The sequence below is a fragment of the Crocodylus porosus genome, unplaced genomic scaffold (assembly GCF_001723895.1).
Source record: "Crocodylus porosus isolate Cpor-Errol unplaced genomic scaffold, CroPor_comp1, whole genome shotgun sequence".
In the NCBI taxonomy this organism is placed as follows: Eukaryota; Metazoa; Chordata; order Crocodylia; family Crocodylidae; genus Crocodylus; species Crocodylus porosus.
The window spans coordinates 75,290,438-75,315,370 of record NW_017728948.1 but is presented as its reverse complement, the minus strand read 5'-3'; the positions used below and the strand labels follow the sequence as shown (position 1 = coordinate 75,315,370).

The 24,933-nt window shown below is 45.3% G+C and overlaps 1 protein-coding gene across 3 annotated transcripts in view; it reads left to right on the top strand.

Moving 5' to 3' along the window:
• The window catches only part of HERC3 (HECT and RLD domain containing E3 ubiquitin protein ligase 3), a 79,153-nt gene extending 66,807 nt beyond the window's left edge, over window positions 1–12,346 (top strand). For all 3 annotated transcript variants that reach the window (XM_019552703.1, XM_019552704.1, XM_019552702.1), the window contains 3 exons: window positions 2,666–2,849; window positions 3,702–3,804; window positions 10,588–12,346. In XM_019552703.1, coding sequence (XP_019408248.1) covers window positions 2,666–2,849; window positions 3,702–3,804; window positions 10,588–10,796 — 496 coding nt within the window. In that variant the 3' untranslated portion in view covers window positions 10,797–12,346. The remainder of the gene's footprint in view (window positions 1–2,665; window positions 2,850–3,701; window positions 3,805–10,587) is intronic.
• The last annotated feature ends 12,587 nt before the right edge of the window (window positions 12,347–24,933 follow it).

Here is a 24,933-nt window from a genome sequence, read left to right as displayed (position 1 = left end):
CACTGGCTAATGTGATGCGAAGGGTAAAGCAACATGGGTTTTTAGCAGGCAGGTCCAAAGAGGTGATCCTCCCCCTTTATGCGGCACTGGTCAGGGGGCAGCAGGGCAGGCCCTATGAGGACAGGCTAAGGGACCTGAACCTGTTCAGCCTCCACAAGAGAAGGCTGAGGGGGGACCTAGTGGCAGTTTACAAACTAGACCAGCAGGCAATGGGGGAGTCCCTGCTCCCCCAAGCACTACCAGGAGTGACTAGAAACAACGGACACAGGCTAGCGGAGGTTAGATTCAGATTAGACATCAGGAGGTGCTACTTCACTGTCAGGGCAGCTAGGATCTGGAACAAACTTCCAAGCGAATTGGTGCTGGCTCCTACCCTGGGGGTCTTTAAAAGAAGGTTAGATGAACACCTGGCCGGGGTCATTTGACCCAGTACCCTTTCCTGCCATGGCAGGGGGTTGGATTTGATGATCTGCTTAGGTCCCTTCTGACCCTACTAACTATGAAACTATGACTTCTTCCCCACATTGTGTTGGAGGCAATGGGACTGATCTGCTGTCCTTCCTTGCTGCCGTGATCTGTAGAGCGTATATCCTCAGGGACTTCTCTTTTTACTGGAAATTGCTTTACCTGGAAACTAGAATGGGGTGCAAGTTTGATAAAACCAAAAAAAGTGAACTGAGAAGCATCTTGAGCTTTCCCTTCTTTGGAGTTGCCAAGTTAGATTTTGTAACAAATCATGTGAAATTTGCAAGAGCCATGTATGAAATTTGCATACACAGCTTTCTCTGAAGCCGTAACAGCAGAAAGGATGTTGGGCAGCTGATTCGTGGTTAGGGTTTTTTTGATGTTATCAGGAAGGATTTCCTTCATGGGTCGGTCAGCTTTCAAGTGAGCAAGCATAGTGGCACATACTGGAAAACAAAATTCCCTTTAATCCTACCTCTCTTATTTCAGATTCTTGTTTCTGCTTGTCTGTTTTCCTTTCTTTTGTTTTTCTCATGTCTTTGGTCACTTACATGTCACAAGAATCCCCCTCCCTCTGCTTAGAGGGAATGTGTTTTTCAAAAAAACTTTTAAACAAAACATTTTGTCTTCCTCATTTAGGGAGACAGATATGTGACTCTGCTGGATTTCCTGACCTGCTTAGCAAGCTTGCAGCTTGTAGCATGAGCTGTTATCAAATGGCATAGTTGTCTACCCGCACTCCAAACAGCAGCCTGTAGGGGAAGTTATTAGTCATGAATTTGTGCTGTCTAGTGCACTGAAGTCGTGCTGTAAGCCCTATTTAAGGGAAAATGTTTTGTTGTGTGTTCTTATCACAGTATTATAAGAAAAGGAAGGATAGGCATAGAATAAATGAATTTACCCTCTTACTAAAGATGGCTCCAGCCAAGGACTACCAGACGTTGTCTTTATTAAAGACTATGGCTCTTGATCATCCCCAAAGCAAAATAGGATGATTCTTCTATACCTGAGGAAAGCCTGCTCATTGTCCTTGGCAGCACTCCTGGGGCTACTTTTACCATGATTTAACTATAACTGGTAGAAAAACTGACAGTTGAAGACATATGTCCCCCAACTGTGGATGCAGTAATAACAGCACTTGTGTTCACCTCAGCGTAGCTTGGGATAAGCGTTTCTTTAATACTGTAAACTGGCTTGACTAAAGGGCATTATATAGATTTTTAACTAGACATTTTCCCCCTTATTTCTGTTAAGAGGAAAGAGAGTGAAATTATAGAAGGTTTAGATCAAAACTTAGAAAATGGGACCTCGTTTTCATGTCCGTACTCAGGCTTCTGAAATGTGCTGAACACCTAGCAGTTCCCAGGGGCTCACTGGAATGAGGAAGTAAAATGGATGCCAAAATGTGGACATATTAGGTTATTTTTTAAAAATCTTGGCATTGCTCTCAACCTACTTAGTTTGATTCCTGGACCTGATCAGTCTTAGAAAGCAGCAGATCAGAAAAGTGGAGAGGAAATGCTGGGCTTAATACCTCCCTGTACCTCTGTCATAACCTGATGGCTGAAAAGAACTGTAGAGTTGTTTCCTGACTGTACAGTTGTTTGAGCTGGGCTTGAAGGTGTATGTGTTCCTAAGGAGACCTAATCCTGATGTTTTCTTTAATGTAACATTGTCTATTAAATAGACTAAAATGCATACAGCAGAAAAAAGGCCTCTGTGCCTTAGCAACTCCCAAAGGCTCAGTTGCCCTGCCTCACACTCAGCCCTCAATGCTCTGGGCAGCTGGATGCTTGCCTTTATGCATGTTTGTATTAATAATGCACAGCATGTGCTGAGAGACTCTGTTCCCACTACCAACAAGTTAAACAGATATAGGATGATGCTTGCATATTAGCATTTGCCATTTAAGTCTTTACACTGGCTACTGCAGTGGTATATCACAGGGAGAAGCTGTAAGAAAATGAAGCTTGGAGGACCTGGTATGTCCTGGAAATATTTATTCTTGGCTTCCTGATCAGTTCGGCCATTTTATAATATTTTTTTAAATACACGGGAGACTTTTTCTTTTTCCCCTCCTTTCTGAGTGTGTTTCCAACCCACAGCATGAATGGTCACTTCTTAGTAAAACTGGCAACCAAGTTATTCTACAACATGAATTAACAGTATTTCTCTTTCCCACCCTCTCTCAACATGCCAGGCAAGAATTTGCTGATGCCTATGTGAATTATATCTTCAATCTCTCAGTCCATGAATGGTATACAGCCTTCTCTACTGGCTTTCTGAAAGTGTGTGGTGGGAAAGTGCTCGAACTCTTTCAGCCCACAGAGCTGAGGGCCATGATAGTTGGGAACAGCAATTACAACTGGGAGGAACTGGAAGAGGTAAACTTACAGAGAACTTTCTTTACTTTCCTTTATGGGTACTGGAACTGTTCAGGGTGGTGCAGAGGTTAGGACACTAACCTGGGATTTGGGAGACTGATGGTAAAGTCCCTGCTCTCGCACAGATTTTCAGTGTGAGCTTGGGCAAGTCACTAAAATTTTCTCTGCCTCTGTCTACCTGTGTGGTGAAGATTTCCTGGTGTTCAGATATTATGGGAATGGGGGCCATTTAAAGTACCTAAGACATCTTATTTTACAGGTAGATACATTTTTGACCATGGTCTTAACACTGGGTCTCTGATGGAAGGAGATGAGCTAAATTACTCCCTTCCACTTCCATTCTTGAGTACTTTTTTCTTAGGCACTCAAAAGCTGTTAGACTGCTAAGCTATCTTGCTACTGGCTTGAGGCAGAATGAGGGAGGATTTTCTCTTTTTTATTAGGCCTGAAGTTTGAGATTTGGGGGAAGGTATAAACATGAACAGTCTTGGTAAAATTCATCTCAGCACAGAGGAAGAGTAGCACAAGGCCTAGAACTTAAGTGGTCCATAAATCTTGTGATGCCCCCTCATGTGGTTAAAGTGTATTCTGTTAGGGCATGCATATAATGTACTAACATTTGGAACAGAGAAACAAACTACAGACCAAGTAATACAGGCTTTATATTATAGACTGTAAGTTCCCATTCATGGTTCCACTTCAACAACTATAATTTTTTGTCAAATAAATAGCTGGAAATATATTGTCTACTTTTCTTCCTACTTAGGACTCTAAGGGAAGCTAGTTCTGGGTTAACATTTCTTTTTAGTTTTTACTTTTTGTAAGTGAAATGTTGGTGGCTCTTCTTGACAGAGCACTGTCTACAAAGGGGATTACTCTGCTACACACCCAACAGTGAAGATGTTCTGGGAAACCTTTCATGAATTTCCCTTGGAAAAGAAGAAGAAATTTCTGCGTAAGTATTTTCCAGTGGTATTTGCAGTTTCTTAGAACCACAGAACCAAATTTGAATCTCTTTTAAAATAATGCAATTCCAAAGTAACACCACTGACTCTTTTTTTTTTTCTTTCTCCTTTTTTAATTTCCCAATCAAAGCTGAAAGGCGAGTTATCAGTGATAAGTCTGTTTTCTATTTTGTTTTCATTCTGGTGCTACATATTTCTTGTCATGGGAACACTGAGGCAGTGTCAGATAAACTGTACTAAGGGATGTATTTCTTGCCCTCAGGGAGAAAAAAAGAGACTCACAGTTGATTTAAATTATATAGTGTCATTGAGCCAGTTTTTGCACTGCTTTGATTTGTGAATTTGTCATAGAATCATACAAAAGTAGAGCTGGAAGGGCTCTCAGGGAGGTCATCTGGTCTAACTCTCAGCTCAAGGCAAGATCATCCCTGATTAAACCACACTATACAAGTGTTTGTCTAACCTATTCTTAACTACCTGAACAACCCCAGTGCCCCAGAACTCAAAGAATACCTCACTTGCCCAAAAGCAAGGAGATGAGGGCATTATCAATGTCCTTCCATTGCTATTTTGTTCAAATCCACTTGAAAGATCCCAGGAAGAGGACCATGCCCCTTACTGCAGAGGAAGGCAAAAACCCCACAGTCTGTGCCAGGAGTCAGCAACCTGTAGGCTGAATTTGACCTATGGAATCATTGGATCCAGCCTGTGGATGTGGGGCTTTGGTGGCATTCAATGTCAGGGGGCTTTGGCTGGGTTCTAGCACCTGCCCACCTGCCTCTGACCTGGGGTGGGTCATTCTGGCTGGCTGCTGGAAAAGGTTGTTTACCCCTGGTCAGTGCCAGTTTGACTATGGGGTAAAATTCTTTCCTAACTCCAGATGTGGTAATCAGTCTGATCCTGAGTGGAGATGCAAGATCCACAAGCCAGGAACCCCAGTTTTTTTCAGGTGTAAACTAATAACGGTGTTCTCTAGTGGAAAGTGCATTCTTACTATGTACCATGAAACTATTCATATTTTTTTTTGAGTTAGTGGCTTAAAAAATATTCTGTTTCCTGTACATTTTAAGCTGAACCTGTACCAGAGAGGAGCATCCCTACTGTGTGTTCTGAATTCTGAATCAGAATGTGTAAGACTCTAGTTTCCCTACACAGTGCTTGGTTCACGTTGCCTTTTGGGAGTGACAGGCCAGAATCCAGGTTATGTTGGTAGGAAGGTCCTTGCCATTTGCCTGTGGGAAGGAAGTATTTGATAATCTCACTGTAAAAAACACGATACACATTGTGAAACAAAGCATTCCTGAGTCATCCTAAGAACCACACCCTGAGCAGGTATAAACAGTTAGCAATTCACACTAGCTGAGGATATAGATCCTGTGCTGCTTTTTGGGAGCCAAAGAAACATGCACTTGAGGCTAAAAGTTCCAGAGTGTAGGTCTAGATCTCTGCACACAGTTGTCACTGTGCAACATTCTGAATGAATACATGTGGGCTTTTTTGCTCAGGGTGACCAAGCTGTTGGCCTTTAGATCCAAAGGCTCTGGGCTTTATTGCTTTTCATAGTTTCATAGTTGGTAGGGTCAGAAGAGACCTGAGCAGATCGTCAAGCCATGGCAGGAAAGAGTACTGGGGTCAAATGACTCCGGCAAGGTGTTCATCCAGCCTCCTCTTAAAGACCCCCAGGGTAGGAGCCAGCACCACTTCTCTTGGAGGAAGTTGGTTCAAGATCCTAGCTGCCCTGACGGTGAAGTAGCACCTCCTGATAGCTAGCCTAAATCTACCCTCTGCCAGCTTGTGACCGTTATTTCTGGTCACTCCTGGTAGTGCTCGGGGGAACAGGGACTCCCCCAGTGCCTGCTGGTCCCCTCTGACTAGTTTGTAAACTGCCACTAGGTCCCCCCCTCAGCCTTTTCTTGTGGAGGCTGAACAGGTTTAGGTCCCTAGGGCCTGCCCTGCTGCCCCCTGATCATGTGAGTGGCCCTCCTCTGGACCCTCTCCATGTTGTCCACATCCCACCTGAAGTACAGTGCCCAGAACTGGACACAGTACTCCAACTGTGGCCTGGCCAGTGTCACATAGAGGGCTAGGATCACCTCCTTGGACCTGCTCAAGATGCATCTGTGAATGCATGACAAGGTACAGTTGGCCTTCTTTACCATGTCTCTACACTCATGTTCATTTTGGTATCAGTAATGACTCCGAGATCCTTTTCTGCCTCTGCACTGACGAGAAGGGAGTTCCCCAGCCTGTAGGTATGCTGCTGGTTCTTGCTCGCCAGGTGCACCACCTTGCACTTGCCAGTGTTGAAACCCATCCTGTTTTCATCTGCCCACCCCTGTAACCTGTGTAGGTCTGATTGCAACCTATTCCTCCCTTCTAGCGTGCCCACTTCTCCCCACATCTTTGGTAACTTTCTCTTTCCTGCTACACTGAAAAACCTCATAAAATAAATGGTCTGTTAGTGTAACCAATAGGGTGGTGCAATATTTTGCCAGCTGTTTTGTTTTGAAGCTGTTTCAATGTATTTTGAGCTTGAAATAACAAAATTGAAACTAAATAAAAACATTCAAAACAAAACAAGGGCACTTGAAACATTTTGAAAGTTTTTAAATGTTTTGAGTTTTGAAGCTGGGCTTACTTGGCTTCACCACTGGTCCCAGCTGGCAGCAGCAGCCTCCTGTCACCCAGTACAGATCTGGAGGCCATGCCCCCCGGGAAGATTCTTGCACAGCCCCCAGCTGTCTCGGGGTGCAGGGCCCCAGATCTGCGTGCCAGATGACAGCATGCTTTTGCTGCCGGCTGGAGCCAGTGGCAGCATCGGTCTTCCTGGTACCTGGCATGGGCTGCGCCCAGCACCAGTCCCAGCTGGTAGCAGCAGCCTCCTGTCATCTGACAGGCAGATTGGGGGCCTGCCCACATCTCTGGGAGGGCTGCGGGGTCTGTGCCAGACTCCTTCTGGGAGTGCAGGCCCCCAATCTGCCTGCCGGATCACAGGAGGATGGTTCTGCTGCCCGAGGCCAGTGGCAGCACCAATCTTCCTGGTGCTGGGTGCAGGCGGCAGCAGCAGCCTCCTGTGATCTGGCATGCAGACTGGGGGCTTGCACCCCTGGGAGGAGTCCGACACAGCCCTGTAGCCTTCCTGGGGGTGTGGGTGGGCCCCCAGTCTGCGGGCTGGATGACAGGAGGCTGCCTCTGCTGGCAAGTAACAGGAGTTTTGCTTGTCAACACCTTGAGGCACAGTTTCCCAGGAAGTTCTGCACCTATCTCCTTGAAACTTAGCAGGCTTCATGCCCTCAGAAGGGGCTACCATCCCGGCAAGGTTCGTTCAAATCAGGCAAGGAATGACAAAGTTTTAGGCATTTTGATGATTCCCCATTATACCCTATGGGTGAAATGTCAAAACAGTGTTGAAACAGAGAAACAGTTTTGATGAAACAAAACAGTGCTTTCAAAATTAAATGAAACTTGAAACGAAATGCTGTCCTGTCGAAGTGGAACAATGCTGTTTTGCACAGGTGTAGTAACTAGTACTATTCTAAATACTGGAGCATGGGGCTTTCAAGGATACTTTAGTGCAGTGTTTCTCAACCCGTGGGTCATGACCCAAAAGTGGGTCACAAGAGTATATGAAAAGGTTACAAACAAACTTTAAAAACAGATCAACAAACTTTAAAACTGGATTCTCCTTTAAAGCAGGAAAAACCTGGGAAACTGTGGTTTTCTCTTGCAGGCTGGCAGAGTCCCAGCTTGCAAGGGGCTGCATGGGGCCCCCTCATATCCCATACCCACCCCAATGTCTGTCTCTCTGTCTGCTTAGAAATAATTGGCCTGCCTGATGTGGAGGCAGTTAAACTAGTATCTATGTACTGGTAGCTGGATTAACGCTGGTTTAATTATTCTAAACTCATGTAGCTAAAATAGTAACAGAATAGTATGGGGCCAGGCTCCATTTCCCCAAACCTCAGCTCAGCTTTCCACCTCTAATCAAAACATCCAGAACTTTGCTTTCTGGTTCGTTTACCCCTCCTGGTCATAGCAGATATCTAGGCCAGCTCCCTTGCTCTTCTTTTCTCCTTCTGCAAGCTGCCCAAGTGGACCGAGCTGTTGCTGGCAGTGAGGTGCTTCCCAGACCCAGGAGCCAAGGCCTTGGTGTTGGCAGAGGGGATCTGTGGAATGTCCCATACTGCATTCCTGGCTGTGCGGCCAGACAACAGGGAAGATGATGCAGGAAATGCCAAGACTGCAAACTTTGGAAAGCCCAGCTGTTCCTCTGGAGCCCTTCTTCTTTGGGAAACTGGGGTGGAATTTGGATTGCAAGCTGTCTGGCACAGGACCCTTCTCTCCCTATGTATCTGCTGTATTCAGCAAGTTGGCCACTGGTGTCATAGAAATAGCTCATGGTTTGTCTTAGTGAAGCCTGCTCAGGGACTTTTCATATTGCTCTTAGCAAAAGTCTGTGCAATGGAAGGACTAGAAGGGAGCTGCAGCAGCAGTGATAAAAAGGTGTGAAAATTATACACTCCATCCTACCCTGGTACCTCACGGTGAAGACCTCTTGACTAGTCTCAGCTTTCCCTTCAGTCCTGGGGTGAGGGGGCCTCATTTGGTTTCTGACCTTGTACCTCTGGTAAAGTGAGGAGTTTAAAGCACCCAATAAAGTATTGGCCTGCTTCTCTTGAAGTCGGTGGTAAATTTGACACTGATTTCAGCAGGTCCAGAAGTGGTGGGAGCTCCTGCTCGTGCTGAGTGCTCGTGAACATCCTGCTCTGTACACATTGTACTGTACACCCCTGCAGGTGGTGCCCAACTCTTCACACTCCCCATGAAACCTGGCCCTTGAACAGAGCTGCTGCACATGGAAAACTTGCCCCCTTCTCTCTTGTTTCTGAAGGTGCTGGTGCCCATAAAACAATGAATGAATTCAGCAGAGCCCTGACCCCAACGCCCACAGAGCACTGGTGACTACCTCTTTGCCAGCACAGTTCCTTCCTCTTCCCTCTCCTCCCCACCCCCTCTATTTTCAGTGCTGGCTGTACTGCAGCAATTCAGGGCAAGTATGTGTCAGAAAAATCCAGCTGTATCCAGTGCTTTGGTCTATGCTGAGAGCTGCACGTATCAGTGCCCCTAGCTGTGCTGCTGTGTGTATATGGGGACAGTCCAGCTGCCAGCATTTCGCAAGACCTAACATTCACATGAGCAAGGTTTGCTTTGTCTGTGGCTGCATCTTGGTGGATAATCCAGGTTGCTGAGTATTTAAGAGCTGGGTTTGAGTCTGGAGTGTTTGTTGTTCAAAGTCAGTCTGGCAGTTGTTTATGTCCACCCCTTGTTTGTTTGTTTGCATGTGTGTGACACAGAGGTCAGGTTGCATATTTGTGGTGGTGATTTCCACAAGCCCATCCTGTCTTTTTGCAGTGGCTCTTAGCAGGAAGTCATTAGCCCATTGCACAGCCAGCCCTGGCTGCAGGGGGAACCTGAAATATTTGTCATTCATTATTTCAGCTGAATTCTTTTAGTAAATCCAGCAGCACAGGGCCAAAGTATTTGCTGGCATAGCTCCATCAGATCCTGAGCTGAGGGCTGCTGGTGCCTTAAGCATTAGCAGAACTGCATCCCCAGAGAAGTGGGTCCATAATCTAAAAGCAAGCGTGGTTATCTTCCCACAGATCTCATAGACTTTGACACCACTTTAGGGTAAACCCCCTTACAATAGCTAACATAAAATTGCAGAGGGAGAGCTCTGAAGTGAAACACTGTCAATTAGAGGGAGGGGTTTGGAGTCTTCTCTGCTCTGCAAGGTGGATTTGGCCAAATGCCAAATATTCCATTCATGCAGCATATTAAGTGCTTGGATGCAGGTTGCAGAGGGTGTTCCTCTCCCTGCACCTCCTGCTCCTCTCCCATTTGTTACCAAATTGCAGCAGGAACATTTGTCTCTAGTACAGTAATAATTGGACCCTCCAACAGCATTTCCTTCATCAATCTGAAAGTGAGCTGCGACATTTAGTGTCTGGGCAAAAGGAGTGGGAAACAGAGAGGTGAAGGATAGCACTTTCAAGCCAAGCCCCCTAAACAGGCAACTTTATTAGGTGTGGTTGCTGATTTAAATGCCTGACTTAAGTAAAGGAAGTTTGGCTTAAATAGCCCATCTAATATGTTGATAAGTGTCTAGAACAGAATCCAGGTGTCCTGACTGTGAAGATGTTTGTTGTAGTCCCTCAGTCCCAGTTTCCCTCCTAGATGAAGGTTGGAGGAACAGGGTATAGTCCGAGTGTTTGGGGCAGTAGGAACAAAACGCCAGAGCCAGACTCTGAGCTACACATCTCTGGAAGGCCCAACCCAGGAGAGGGTTGTGTGGTTTTCAGTCATCCTTATGCCCCCTAGAGTTGAAGCTGCTGCAAGACTGAGATGGCTCCTAATTAGAAACTCAAAGCCCTGGGATAACTTCAATTTACAACAGCTGTAGGTGGGCTGCTGCAGAAGTGGAAGTAGGAGCACAATAAGCTTTCCTTACTCCTCCAGTTGCCTGACAAACAGCTTGCCACTTCCTCAACATGCTAGAACACCATGGTTGGTGTAGGAAGGGTGATTTTTCCAGTAGGGTTGGTCTGTCGGGGTCTGTCCCAACGAGGTCTGTCCTTCAAACTCTAGATTGACATAATGAACACCCCCCACCACATACCCCTTATGCCTATCCCACCCCTGCTCCTCAGTACTTAGTGCTTTCTTTGGTGTGGGTCTAACCATCCTAACTTGTCTGCTTTCTCTGCTCTCAGTGTTCCTGACCGGCAGTGACCGCATTCCTATCTACGGCATGTCAAGCTTGCGCATGATCATCCAGTCCACGTCAAGTGGAGAGCAGTACCTGCCCGTGGCTCACACCTGCTATAACCTCCTCGATCTACCTAAGTACAGCAGTAAGGAGATCCTGAGCGCACGGCTCACAAAAGCCATTGATCACTATGAGGGGTTTAGCTTGGCTTGACCAGCATGAGAAACGCAGGCAACTGTCCACAGAGGAACACCAGTGGAGTTGGCTCTATTTTTGTGAAGTAATGGATCAAACTATTTAAAATAATTAGATACAGAGGCCATGGAGACCCAGCTGATCTGTGAATGTTTTGGGGGATTTTAGCAGGGAGAGGAAATTGCTTTGGCATTTCTAACCCACCCAGCAAAGTGAGTTCAACCTTGTTTTGTTTTCAGGTTTTTGTTTTCCTAACAGCTTCTTGTAGTTTTCACCTCCCTCCCTCCTTCCCCCAACAGCCTTTTAAATCAGCATCACTGTTTTGATCTTTGTTGTTCCTTCAATGGTAGAACTGCTGGGTGAAATGGTGGTCTCTCTCTCTCCTTTCTTTTTTTAAACTGTGATTCCTCAGCCCTTCTGCACCCCTTTAAATTGCAAGCTGGTTCTTGCTTGCTTAGAATTGATATATCCTGTCCCTCCTGCACTGCTTCCCTCTATCCAGGGCAGCTGAGTACTGGCTGGGTCCTTTTATGTAAAGCTCTGTCCCCAAAATCCCCTCGTGCAATACATTTCTCATGGTACGTATTCATTATGTTTGCACCAGACTGTCAAGACTGTGGGTTATGTGGGGTGATTTTTCTTTGGTTTTGAATTTTGCTTCCAAATGGAGTCACCTCAAGCTCTTAAGGAGTTCTCTAGAGTGGGGTTGTGTATAAAGTTGAGGAAGAACAAATCTTAACTATAATAATGTTTCTGTATTGCATCTCTCCTATACCATGTTTGTTTTTGCCAAGTCTGCAATAATAAACCAAGGTGAGGGCTGAACTTGGCCCTTTAGTTTTCCCATTGTTATATGCCAGATAGCTGTTCTTCTGCCATCCTACCCTTTTGGAGGAGTTGCACAGGTATCAAAGAGTTCCAATCTCCAAAAAAAAAAAAAAAAAAAAATCAACCCTGAGTGACAATGTAGCCCCCTCCTTCCCCTCTCCCCCCTTTATGGCTGTGTGTATTTGCAGTCAGGGTTTTTTGGGTTTTTTTGTCGTTGTCGCTGTTTGTTTTATTTTATATTTAACTATTTGACTGCAATACTTGACATTTTTTTCCATTAAATTTGGGACTCTTAAGGAAAAGCTTTTATTGATCAGATTTTGAAATGTACATTAATAGTCCTGGGAGAAAGAAGAACTAAACATCTGTTTCGCAAAAGATTATGGCTCCTGCCTCTTCCCCCTCCTCCATAAAGAATTAAAATGGTGAGCAATCCCTCATTTTCCAAAATTTAGTGTAAATCTAATTTTAAACCTATGGTGGTTGCAGAACGGACTCATTTATAGATCATGCATTACTTATGCACCGTGTTCAATATGTAGTATTGAACTTTGCACCTCCTGAGGGAAAAAAAAGTTGTAAGCTTTCAGGTTTTTTAAACGAGGTGAAGGGCTATGTTGGTAGCCTCGCAGCCTCTTTATAATACAGCATTAAAGACAAATATACAGGTCTTTGAAAGGTTTATTTTCTATGTGTGTGTACATAGTTCAGTATTATGCAATAAATTTGATGTTTAATTCAGATTTAAGCAGCGCTCTGTGTCAGACTGGGGATATGGGATAGGAGTAATCGCTGAGCTTCATTTCAGCATTGAAAGTGGGTAGTGTATGATCTTCTAAATGTTCATTTCAGTGAAAGTACTGCAAGGGATGGTCCAGTTCTCTCCCGTCTGCTTTGCTTTGCTCTGCTCATCACATCACCTTACCCAGCTATTCTAAGCACTTCCCTTGTGCATCACGAAGATGTGTATTTTCAGGGCCTATTTCACCAACCAGGGCAAAACAAATGTTGCCACCCCTATCCCTACATTCACAGATAGGAGCCAAAACAGCCTGTTTAAAGCTGCTGGTCATCTCTAATCAGCAACCATCCTGTTTTTGTCCAGAGAAGAGACCAGCTTTGCATGTTTGCCAGATTTCCTTCATGGCAGCTCAAAGTACGGAGCAATGCACTGAAAGCTGGCAAAGAGCAGGACCCTAAGACACTGAGCACTGAACAAACACAGACTGAGAGACTGTCTTAATGGACAAGATGGAGAAAGGTGTCTTCTAGTAGTATATCTAGTAGTAGGTGTTTACTATGATTATTTTTATTCCATATCTAAGCTATATCTTGTCTACAATTAGCCTCGTGTAGCATCAAACCACAACATGTATACTAAGCAACCCTTGCCACCTCTAACCTAGGTTTTTCTTCAATCCATCTTTCATGACTTTTCTGGAATGGGACTGGACCCTGTGCCATCCTCTAGCTTAATAGTTTCCTTTGCCTCTTTTCTTACCCAAAGCTTGATCAAGAGAATACAAGCAAGTGCTATATACCATATTGCCATTAAGGAGCTGTGGGCCTAATATAGTGTAGATAGAGTAAGAAGGGCAGAGGAGTTTGGCTGAAGACCATGTGAGGCATTGATGCCAGAACTGAACTGCTTGCTTCTAACCTTTTTCACAATCCATGCTAATTAAAAAAGCAACTCTTTGAGAGACACAAATAACCCTCATTAATGCTCACAAAGCTCAGCTTCCTACCAGAGTGTGTTTTTTGTATCATTAGTGTCATTAGTACTGGGAAAAGGATACGCTGCTCAAAAAAACTGAGAGAGAATAACTCTCTTCATTGTTTCTCTCCAATACTGTGGGGATTGATGTGTTTACTTTTCACCTGCTTTCCTAGACTGGGATGCTGGAGGAGAAAGGATTAATAGGACCTGCCCTGCTCCCATTTTAAGTGACCTCTGGAGCAAGAATCTACTTTAAATTTACCCAAATCTCAGTTGCCTCCAAAGGAATAAATGGTTGTAGGTTAGGAGAAAAAAACATAACAAACCTCCGTCTGTGTTTGTAGTAGGATGTTATTATTGTGGTGGGGGAGGAAAGGGAGTGTTTTGGCATGTCAGTCCTCTGAATAGATTAGGGGTGGCAACATATGGCCTGCAGAGCCACAAAATCTAGCCCACAGAGCTGGGGGGTTTTGTGGCATGTTTGTGGGCAGGGCTTTGCCCATGCAGGGCCTGGACAATGAGGAACTGCACCCACAGCACAGCCACGGGGCAGGGAAAAGCGGCTGCAGCTAGGTGAGAAAGCCAGCCTGTCGCAGACTTGAGCTGGATTGTTCTGTCCCATGGTGCTTAAATGTCAGTGACCACTGGACTAAACAGCTGTGGCAAAAGAAAAAGCTAATGAAGAATCCAGGCCAGGTTCTTGAAAAATTGGTATTCTTCCTTCAACCCAGAAATCTTGAAAAGGTTTCTAAAGGCCATTCTTTGTACCAGTTAGAAGAGCAGCTCAAGATAGTGGAGAATACTTGCCATTTCAATCCAGTTTATATCATGGTACAAGCAAAAGCTGCCCTTATGTGAAAGCAAAAGGTGAGAAACAGAAGCACCTCTTAAGTTGTGGAACCAAGTTGCAGAGTGGCATCAAGACCAAGAATTGGAGGGGTGGGGGGCTGGGAATAAAAAAATGGGATATCTGGAACAGAAGGTTACAATACTAGAACCTGCCTACACAACAGGGGGTTGGTATAATTTCTGTCCTCTAGCTCCTAAAAGGAAATTTCTCTGGGGGTAGTTCTTGCAGCTGCCTGCTGTAATAATACCTTCCCCTCTCAGGTAGCTCTCAGAGTGCAACAGATCTAGAAGAAACCCCTGCTCTGAAACTGCCCCTGGTGCTCTGCAGATGTGATGATGGACCTCTTATGCAAACTTACAGCTCACAATACCCTTCTCTCAGGGGTGATAACACTCCCAGACTTGCTTCTGGTGGCACCCCCAGAAGCCTAGAAGCTCTAGCTGCCAAGTTCATTTTGAAGTTACCTCACTACCAGTATTTCAGTGTCCTGGGGCAGAGTTGGACCCTTTGTACTGGAAACAGCAAAGGGTCCTGCAGGTATTTCAAGTAAACCTCCCTGCTGAGTTGGGACAGCTCCAGGTCTCCCATGTGTTACAGAGCCCTGGAAGTAGGTCTATTACAATGACTGGAAATAAGCAAGTGCCTAATCTTGGCAGAATGCAACTATCACATGAACTTTTCTGGTCCCTTTTAAAGCCAGTGTAGCTAAATCCCAGGGGAGTTGTTTGTAATTTTCTGGCATTATTACACTAGGTCTCAAGATGGCTGGATTTCCCTGCTATTGGGAAACCGAAACACTGCAACAATGGAAAACTGTGTTCTCCTCACCCTTACTCCCTCAGTCAGGGTTCTCATCTGAACACAGGGTCCTGAAACACAGGCTTGTCTTGGTGTTTTACGACTGACTTTTTTTTGTGGGGGAGGCAAGTTTCCAGAAATGCTTGCTGAGCAATCAAGCTGAATGGCTACAATATTTTAAAGAACAACGGTGGCAAGAAAATGGACTGTAGTTGTTTGGCTCACAGGCTACTTATGACAAAGCCATGGGGCACCTAATGCACAAAGCAAGGAGTGGGGCCATGGGAGTGGGTTGGTTCAGATGGCAGGAGGGTCAATGCCCAGCTTCTGGCTGAAATTTGTTGTTCAGGACCTACAGCTGTAGTCAGATTTTCAAAAGTTCATAGCTCACAAGTGTAGCACTTAGTGCGACACTCAGATTGCATTAAAAGAGCATCCTAATTCAACTTGTTTGGCATGGGTACCATACAGCTCTAGGTCTTCTGGTCCTTGGGTAAACCAGGAGAGAACCATACATTGCTTCATCTCTTTAGTACTGCAGCTTACAACCTTCTGTCTATCAGAACCAGCATCCCAGCAGCAGAGTCCTCTTTATAAACACACGCTTCCCATCCTTGCCACCAAATTTCAGTCGTGGTGAGAGCCCTTTCATTAGTGTGACCCTTTCTACTAGGACTAGCTACCAGGCTTGCCTGGTCCTTGGGTAATTGTTGTGACACCCAGCTGCTAAACAACAAGGTTCAGTGTTGAATTATGTGACAGAACTGGCTGGCTATTCCCCTACTCAGTTAACAAAAAGCCTATACAAGCCAGGAGGCAAATATGGTTACTCTAAGGGGCCATATTGAGCATTGGCTTACCCATCTCCAGGCAATGGGACCATTGCCTGAGTAAAAAGACCTGAGTCAGGGCACCGAAAATGCACTGAATTAATAGAGCAACTCTTCCCCTCTGATAAGCAGTTTTTGGGGCAGGGGTATAAAGACAAGCATGGCAAACCCTGGACAGTGGGGTGTGGGGAAAATATTAAGCTGATCCCCAGAGAGTGGCAGTGGCCGCATTACCTGCCACACCTTGGGCTCCTCATGCTGTAGCTGCTGCTGCTGTGGCATAGGTGGGGCCATAGGCTGCAGTGGGGGTGGCTGGGGGGGAGGGGCACAGATGCCATGTATGCTGCCCAAAGGGTGCCCCCACCAAACTGGCACTCAGGGCTCAGTTCCCTCCTCCGCCTTGAGATATGCTACTGCTTGCCCCCTAGCCTGAGCCTGTACCTGCACCTGCGCCACAGTAGCACCAGCTGCAGTGTGGGGAGCTCAAGCTGTGGCAGGTAACATCGCTGACGCTGCTGATGCTTTTCAGTGGTTGGCATGCTTTGTCATGTCACCCCCACCTAGGTGTGGAAGCCTGCAAGATCTGGCTGAGGGCAGCGGGGTAGTGGGGGCACATGGGGAGAGGGGCACACAAGGACTGGGGGACATGGGACTTCCCCGAGCTGCCACTATGGAGCAGGGAAGGTCCTGTTCCCTGCTCCCTCCCACACTGCCCCTGTGGGGGCTCCCTGGGGTGGCCCTGCCTGGGGCTCTGCTGGAGCCCAAGGCAAGGGGAGCTTTCAGTGACTGCCTATCCCCTGACACCCACCTGCCCACCCACAACCACACCCAAACAGGGTCTGCTCAGGAATGAGGGAGCTGCTGTGGAGGAGACTCAGGTTTCAACAGCAGGAGGTGCTTCCCAGCACTGCCCCTCCCCCCCCCCACACACACACAGCCTAACTTCATCAAGCTTTATTCGATCAAGAAAGGAACAGAGATGGTCATGTGCCCTTGGCAGCAAGTCAGCAGTACTTTAATGCTTCAAGATTAAAAGAAACTAGGGGATAATTAGAGAATCTCAGCTGTTTTGTACAACTGAAACAGCCCCTCTGCAACAGACGCAGGGATGAAATTTTGTGTGCAGTTAATAAAGCAATGTGGACCACATTTAAGCTGCAGCTGTGACACTTGGGAGCACATGCTGGAGGCCTTTAAAAATGGATTTCAGGTTGCACTGCTTCCAAAAACAATGAAGGCTGTGCAGAGCCTAGCCGTAGGCCAGGATTTAGGGTGTAGTGTAACAACCCAAAAAAAGCAGTGCTTCAGGCAGGTCATGCCCTCTAAGCACAGTGTGCAATGACATCACCTCTTACTGCTGCAGGCCAGTGTCCTCTTTATGTGCTGGGGCTGGTATTTTCCAGGGTTGCACATGCACACCCACCTGTTTTGTAAATGGGTTTCTCCAGAGTTTGGCTCTCTGATCAGGCCAGAGAAATGCTCTGATGTGGGCATTTGGTTTGATCACCCACCTGACAGAGACTGAAAAGCCTCCAGCCGCAGAATTATTCCTGCATCCAGGCCAGAAACTAGAGCATATCAGTTAAATAGCATCTCATATAGGAGGCACTCTCCCAGTCTCCAGTTCCCTGGCCCAGCTGCCCCAGGATCTCTGTTTTGGGCCCTTCAGCTCCTTTTATAATGTTAGATACCTCAGCATGAAAGTCTTTGAGCATGCACCCTGCCCTACTGCCACACCTTGCTGCATGCATTCCCCCCCCAACTTTTTCCAGCCTGCTTCTCTTCCACCACAGGTAAGTGGGAGAAGTAGCTCTTTTTCATAGACTCACAGAGCACCTATACATGAATGACTACTGCTCCAATGTGTGCTAATTAGCATGTATCAGGGTAGACTCAATCAAGTCTGCCAGTGTACTAATTAGCATGCTCCAGCATCCCCACATTTCAGAATGGCTGAACCTGCTGTGGACCAACAGACAGTGCTTTCTTGTTGAGTAATCCAGTTCCTACTTGGGTAATCAGAAGTCCCAGGATTATCTTGCTTCTTGCACATGGATGTGTTGGCTAGTGGTCTTCATGGAGAATAAAAGTCATTGCGGCTGACAGTGACAAGTGTTCATGAAAATGGATGTAGAAAACAAAGTCAAGCACTTTTACAGTTTCAGAAATCAACTGTTTTGCTCCTAACTGATGCATTGGGACATTCTGGTCATGAATGTTCATTCAACAAACCCCTTAGTGCTCCTACTTCTGAATACTGGATAGGAATGGGCAAAACTTTGCAGCGTATCCTTCTTCACGTCAGCTTTCAAACATCAAGTGAGATGGACTTCTGTGTCCCAGTTCAACCAATAATGTTGATTGCTTCTGCTGCGTGACTAGGAGATTGCAGACCAGTTGCTAAAGCAACCTCAACATTTGAGCAGGAGACTTGTGGAACCTTCCAAAGGAAGCATAGTGGTTGGACAGACCTACCACAAGCTTGAGGTGGGAACAGAGTGTTGCATGGTGGAGACAACCTTGTGTGGGAGTAGTCTACAGGTTGGCAGGTGCTGAATTATGGTAGGGTGTGGCCAGTGTGGCAATACATCTAAATAGACAGGGCCCTGGACCAACTCAGTTGAGTAGGGTGAGACTAGGGTTCCCCTTCGAACCTGAGTGACAAGACAGGTAATTTGAGGTGGCTTGAATGCCTGAAGCATGTGCTAACTGAGACCACTGGGACTTGTAGATGGAAAGAGCTATTGAGAGTGAGGGGATTAATAAAAATTGGAATAATGATTGCATAGGAAGAAGAGCTGGGTAAAGCCCTGAAGGGAGACTGCAACTATACAATCCTGTGTGGCAAAGTATTTTGATAAGATTTCCTCAAAGCTTAACTTCACAAGTAAAATGCTTAAGGAAGCTGAAGTGGGCATTGAACAAACTGTACATCAATTAGAGGCCTTAAAGGAAGTCCTCACAAACTGGTGTTCCTATAGGAGAGCTGCAAGTGTCTTGACTTCTGTTAAGGAATTGAATGATGAGCTAGAAAGTGAAGATAGTGTCACAGAGGAAAAAACACTTTGGCAAATGACCAACCGCTGGGCTGTAGACTTAGGCCTCCTATTGGGCTCTGTCTCTCAAGCCCCTTGAATCTTGAATTTCCTGGCTGTGTTATGGAACATAAAATAAGACAAGAGGAGAATCTCAACAGCCAGAGAAGGCCTTGTGGACCCTTTCCCATTAAACAATCATACTGAAGGGAACTTCAAAGCACTGGGTAATGTAGGGTGATTTGCCCCTCTTTCTTCCCCTTCTTTCTCCCTAAGAATTTGTTGTCCTGCCTGCACAAAGGTCCAATACCCTGGGGAATATCGGAAAGCACATACCTCAAAAAGCTTGCAGAGTGGTGGTTGGACCTGATATAGTGGGTTGGCTGGGTTGGATCCTGATCACTGCATTAAAAAAGCCTATTGGTTACAAGAAAAATAAAATAAAATAAAATCCACCTTGGCAAACATCTCGGAACCTAAAATTTCCCACTCCAAGAAGCAAGCACAAATAACTGGGGTGTAAGGACTGTTACTCTCTTGTGCTCCTCTCTTTAATCAACATTACTCTCTCATCTCTCACAATTGGAGAAAGTCCACGGTCATTGCAGGCTAAAAGCCTAACAAGCCCAAGGATGATGCAAAGAGCTATAGACCTATCTCCCTCCTGTGCATTCCATTCAAGTCATTGCAACATTTCACTTATGAGTCTACCCCATAATTTATCCACAGATTCCTAAGGAACAGGCTGGTTTTAGATGTGGAAGATCAACAGTGGAGCAGGTAACTCTCCTGACTCAAGACACTGAAGAGAGTTTTGAGGCTGGAGAAGGTCAATGCTGTCCTGGTGGACCTCACTACTGCATATGATGCTGTCTGGCTCTATGGCCTCTACTACAAACTCCTCCAAATAGCTGACAAAATGATAATCAGCTTTATTATGCTCATGCTTCAGAACCACAGTTGCACTCTGAAGACCATCAATGGACAGGAAACCAGCCTAGAAGTCTTAAGAATGGCACCCTGAAGGGCTTGGTACTTTTTTTTATTGCTTTTCAATGTGTACGTTGCTGGCCTGCTTGATACCTAGCCCCAGAAGTATGGCTATGCTGATGACCTGGATCTCAACAAATCAAGCAAGCAATGGGAAGCCACTGAATCCACTTTGACATCAGACATGAACACCCTTGCTGACTACTTCGATCACCAGCATCTACAGCTCAGCCTTGCCAAAACAGTGGCAACAGCCTTCCACCTAAATAACAACCAAGCAAAGAAAGAAATAAAAGTCAATATTAGCAATTGGACACTTGAACATTCTTACACTGTTACTTATTTAGGAGTCAAGTTGGACCAGACTCTTACCTACTGCCAGCATCTGGAAGGGGTTCAGGGAAATGCTAACAGCAGAGGAGCTGTTAACATTCTGTTGCCTTGTTTCAAACACTTTGCACCTCCGCTTTGGCACTTCTATATGCTCCTGCTAAGTACCATGCACCAGTATGGGGCCGGAGCACACTAAGCTAGTGGATTCCAGCCTGAACAGTGTCACGAGGACCATTCCTTATGCCAACCCTAGTTGACTACTTACTAGTCCTCTCTGGCATTTCCCCGCTCTGACATCTGAAGATAAGCTGCTACCCTGGCCCTAGGCCTCGAAGGCCAAGATCCAAACCTTCCTTTGCACTCCAGCCTAGTGAATTCCCTGCAGGTTGTGGAGGACCCCTGCTGTTCTCACAGCTCGCAGTCTTCCTTTCACTCTCTACCACTGCGGCCCACTCCCCTCAGTTAGCTTGACTCCAGTCCCACTCACTCTTCTTTCTCTTGCAGGTACTAGTAGATCATTTCTGCGCAGGACCTTCTCTTGGTCAGAGGACCTGTCAGGTGAGTCTCCTCAACTCCTTGCTTCACCCGTCACTGTGGTTACCTTCACCCAGTCTTATCAGTGATCTGATCCAGCGATGGGTTTGCTGCTCCTGGCGTCCCCACTGAATCTCTTCACACTGTGCCCCAGGGGACAAAATAAACCCCCCTGCCGTGGACTTAAACAGCTGCTGGCTCCTAATCAGTCAACATGTACCCTGGGTGCGATCCCAACTGTGTCTACTAAGTAATTCACTTTGCCCTGTCCCTGATCCGACTCTCCCCTGCGCTCACAACTTTGTAACATCAAAGGAACAGGGCTGTCTTTGCCCTGTTACAGGCCTCTCCAATGATGCTGGCTGCAGCTGTGGTGCTCAGGCTCAGACAGCTGACCACATCATCTATGAATACCCTTATGGCCCTCCTTCAGGCACCCAAGGTCCTATTGACATTGACCATTCTACCTGTTGCTGGCTTTCTGTCTCTCATGCTTCCAACATAAGAGTGTAGTGACATGCTTCATCATTATCAGCACTGTTAAGTGAGCAAAGATGATTCATAAAGAGAAACATAGGGAGCACCTCCTGACAAGCATGCACGTGAAGGGGTGTGCATTTCCTGTGGGACAAATAGCAGTGGCACATATTTTTGTGCTACTATTTGTCCCCAGGCATGCCCCTGTGCTCTTGCATGTGTCAAAGTGAAATGAGTGTGGTAGGGTAGGCTGGGGCCTGCACCTGTGCTGGTCCCTGAAACCTTACCTGGGGTCCTGGGGGCCTCCTGGGGCAGCGGCAGCACTGAGCTGGCCACTTGGAGCCTGGCTGGCACCCAGAGCATGGCTCTGGCCATCCAGACTCCCTTTCTAGTGGCACATGCTGCTGCCACATGCACCATGCCACTTTTTTTACTGGTGGGATTTTTGACACTGGGATTGCCTGCTGCACTGCAAATTTACATCATTGCAAACAAGTGTACATGTTTCACATGCCGTTTGTGGTGCCTCAAACCCAGATATTTCACATAGGAGTCTTTAGTGTTAAAAACATTTTCACTTGCTTTGGTCTTTCTGAGCTCTTTACAACAGAATTGCTCCACTATTTTTTCTGTAATGAAACAATTGAGTGACAATTAAGAGATGACGTTTTCCAAAGGGATGTCTTGAGTCTGTCATGAGGTGCCTTAACTATAAAAAGGAGAATCACTTCAAGAAGCTGTAGAGCCAACGTGCTAAACAAGACCTGTTCCTTGTGCTGTGACTTTCTAGTTGCAGAGTGGCACAACTCAAACAGCAGTGAAGAAGCTGCCACCTACAGAATAAGCTATTGGCTAGGGTGGTAGATACCATGGGTTCCGGTCCACAACCCAAGGCCTCCCTCTACATTTTAAAGGTGACCTCTGCCCTAGTGAAGTTGTCACCAAGAAAGTGAATGTCCAGGTCATAATGTATTTAAGGCATCAAAATTCCACAGCATCACTGACCCTAGAGTATAATCCTTACTTTATGACACAACTGGTTGGAACCAGTCTTTGAGTCATAGCATCTTGATACAAAATTGCTCTCAACATCTGAAATTATAAATTCCTTTGCAGTGCGGTGAAGAGTGGCATGATACATTTCAAAGGAGTTAGAATTTATGGAATTTCCATCCCTGGTGATTTTTAAGTGCAGGCTAAACAGACACTTGGCTGGCACTGTTTAGTGAAGGATGATCCTGTTTTGGGCAGAGGGCTGGGCTAGATGACCTCATGAGGTGTACATCACAAGTAAAATGTTTCAGGAAAGTAAAGGGGATAAAACAAATGATGCATCAACTAAAAGCTTTAAAGAATTCCCTTGTAAACTATGGTTCTGATAAGGAACTTGTACATGTCCTAACTGATGCCTTGGAGGTGACAAACAAGCTAGTTTCCCAGAAGAAAAAAGTCTGAATCACAAACACGTCATTTGCTTACAAGACCAGAGCTGATTCGTTAACTAATCAGGAAAAGTATGAAAGTCAACTTTTACTGTCATCTTTTGGATGATGCCACTTAAAAGAAGGTTTTTGCAAATTGAGGAGAACAATTGTTCTTGCACATCTGAAACTCCAAAAACATCCTGCAAAGATTACAACAGCAATGCATTGTTTTAAACAATGCACTAGAAGCTGGACAGGCTAATTCTCTTTCATAAAAGCCTTGGATCTTTACAATCAGTTGCCAGATTATCTGGAACCAGCAGAAACCAGTTCTGTAAAAAAGCAAGCTTTTTGCCTTTGTTTCTAAGGCCCCAGACAGATGTTACACTTAAGCTGCGATTAACTGGTTAACTGCATCTTAAATTGTGACCTGGACACACATCCATTCAATTAATGGCATGATAACGAGGAATAAGCCAAAAAGTTAGTACACAAAATATATGTAATAACTTGGTGGCCAGTTCCTATCATGCCTTTAATTGAACTTGTAGCCAGTGCCCCACAATTGAAAGACAAACTGGGGAGACTACTGATCTCAAAGATGCCACCCACAAGTCTGAATGTATTAAAGCAAGAAAAATGAAATTTGCTAAAGAGACTAGCTGCTAGTTCCAGGTCTCTTGTTGGTGAGGGTAGGGAACAGCTCTGAAAGCCTGGTTGTATGTTTATTTCCAAGTCCTTCACTCTGTTTTCAAGTTGCATTATCATCAATATACAAGAGATTAATTTAATTCTCTCAGCATTTTATTAGGGAGATAATGGTCAAAAATATTCCTGTCTGCCTTGAAGTGTAGCTTAAAGTTGGCACAGCCTGAAGGACAAACACTTGCAGGATCTACATAGCATTAATTTCTGGTCTGGGTGACAAACAACAGTTGCTAGTGGTTTGTGCTAATAGGAGCATTTACTAGCAGCAGCAGCAGCAGCTGCTCAGCACTTAACACAGTAGAGTTCTCAACCCCAGAATCTATCCCTAAAGCTACATTTCTGCTCTTTCCCTACTTATGAGCAGGAGCAAATAACTTCTGCCAGGTACATTCCTAATTAGGGCTCTCTACAGTGCCACATACCTTTTATTATCAAGGAAGGTAAATGATCACAACATCCTGTAGTTGGGCAACAGTTGTTACTTGAGATTTGCAGTCAAAATAATTTTATTTTCTTTGATACAAAATGCATCCATGTACAAAAAATATACAGACAGCATTTCTAAGTCAGGTTACATCAAAAAGACACCATAGATCTGTATTAATTTTGCTTACATAAGGTATATAAACAGAACTGGTCCCATAGTAGCTAAAGTCTAATGAAATCTGCAAAAAGTGATTTCCCCGGTCAGGAATCTGGCTACTAGCTTCTGAACTCCAACCAAAATCAAATATATGGTATGTATTTATGTATGTGTACGTACAGAGTCCTTTGTGTATATATTGTTCCATGTATAAAAAAAAAAATGGTTCACCAACACGTGAAAGTCCAGAGAGAGGCACACTGTGATGATACAAGCTCTAGCAAGTGCCAAACACCCGGCATCGTATACATAATATACAGGTTGGATAGTCTGACACTTCACGAATAGCTTGAAAAATGCAGATCATCTCTATCTACAAGGCCAAGAACATTCACAAGTCTTCCATGAGTCTTGCCAGGGAAAACAAGCTGCATCAAAGTAGTGCAAGGCTACAAGCTATATAGTTTGTACAGAGCTCATCAACCTCATGTCCAAAGACAAAAGGGGCATTATTCTTTGTAAGTTATGGTGTCCAAGGCCAGAAATGCAGCCTTGCCTGTTCCTCCTCATTTTTCTGATGCCTTATTGTAAGCATGTAGAAACAGGATACAAGAGACGAGATCATCTCACTTGGAGGTTGTTCTGAGGACACTGTTATATTTGGAGGGCCAGTTTGGAGGGCAAGTCCCTTCTGCCCTGGAGGGACAGGAATGTTTGCCTTCCAAATAAAACAGTCTGCAATATTTGGCAAAATGATTGGATACATTATAGAATACAGTGCATATTCCTTGTAACCAGCATCTCCTGCGGGTCAACTTCTGTCTTCCAAAAGTATTGAGAACAAAGGTGCATTCATTTTTGAGTCGGACAACTCGATCATTTCAGCTCCACTTGACTGTTAGTCCCATTCTTTTTGAAGGAGGAAAAGCAAATAAATTCACACAATCTTATAGCTTTGGATAGTTTTACTGCATTTCCCGCCAAAAGAATACATTTAATGAGACATCATCCAGTTAAAATGCATGTGTGAAATCCCAGAAGTCAT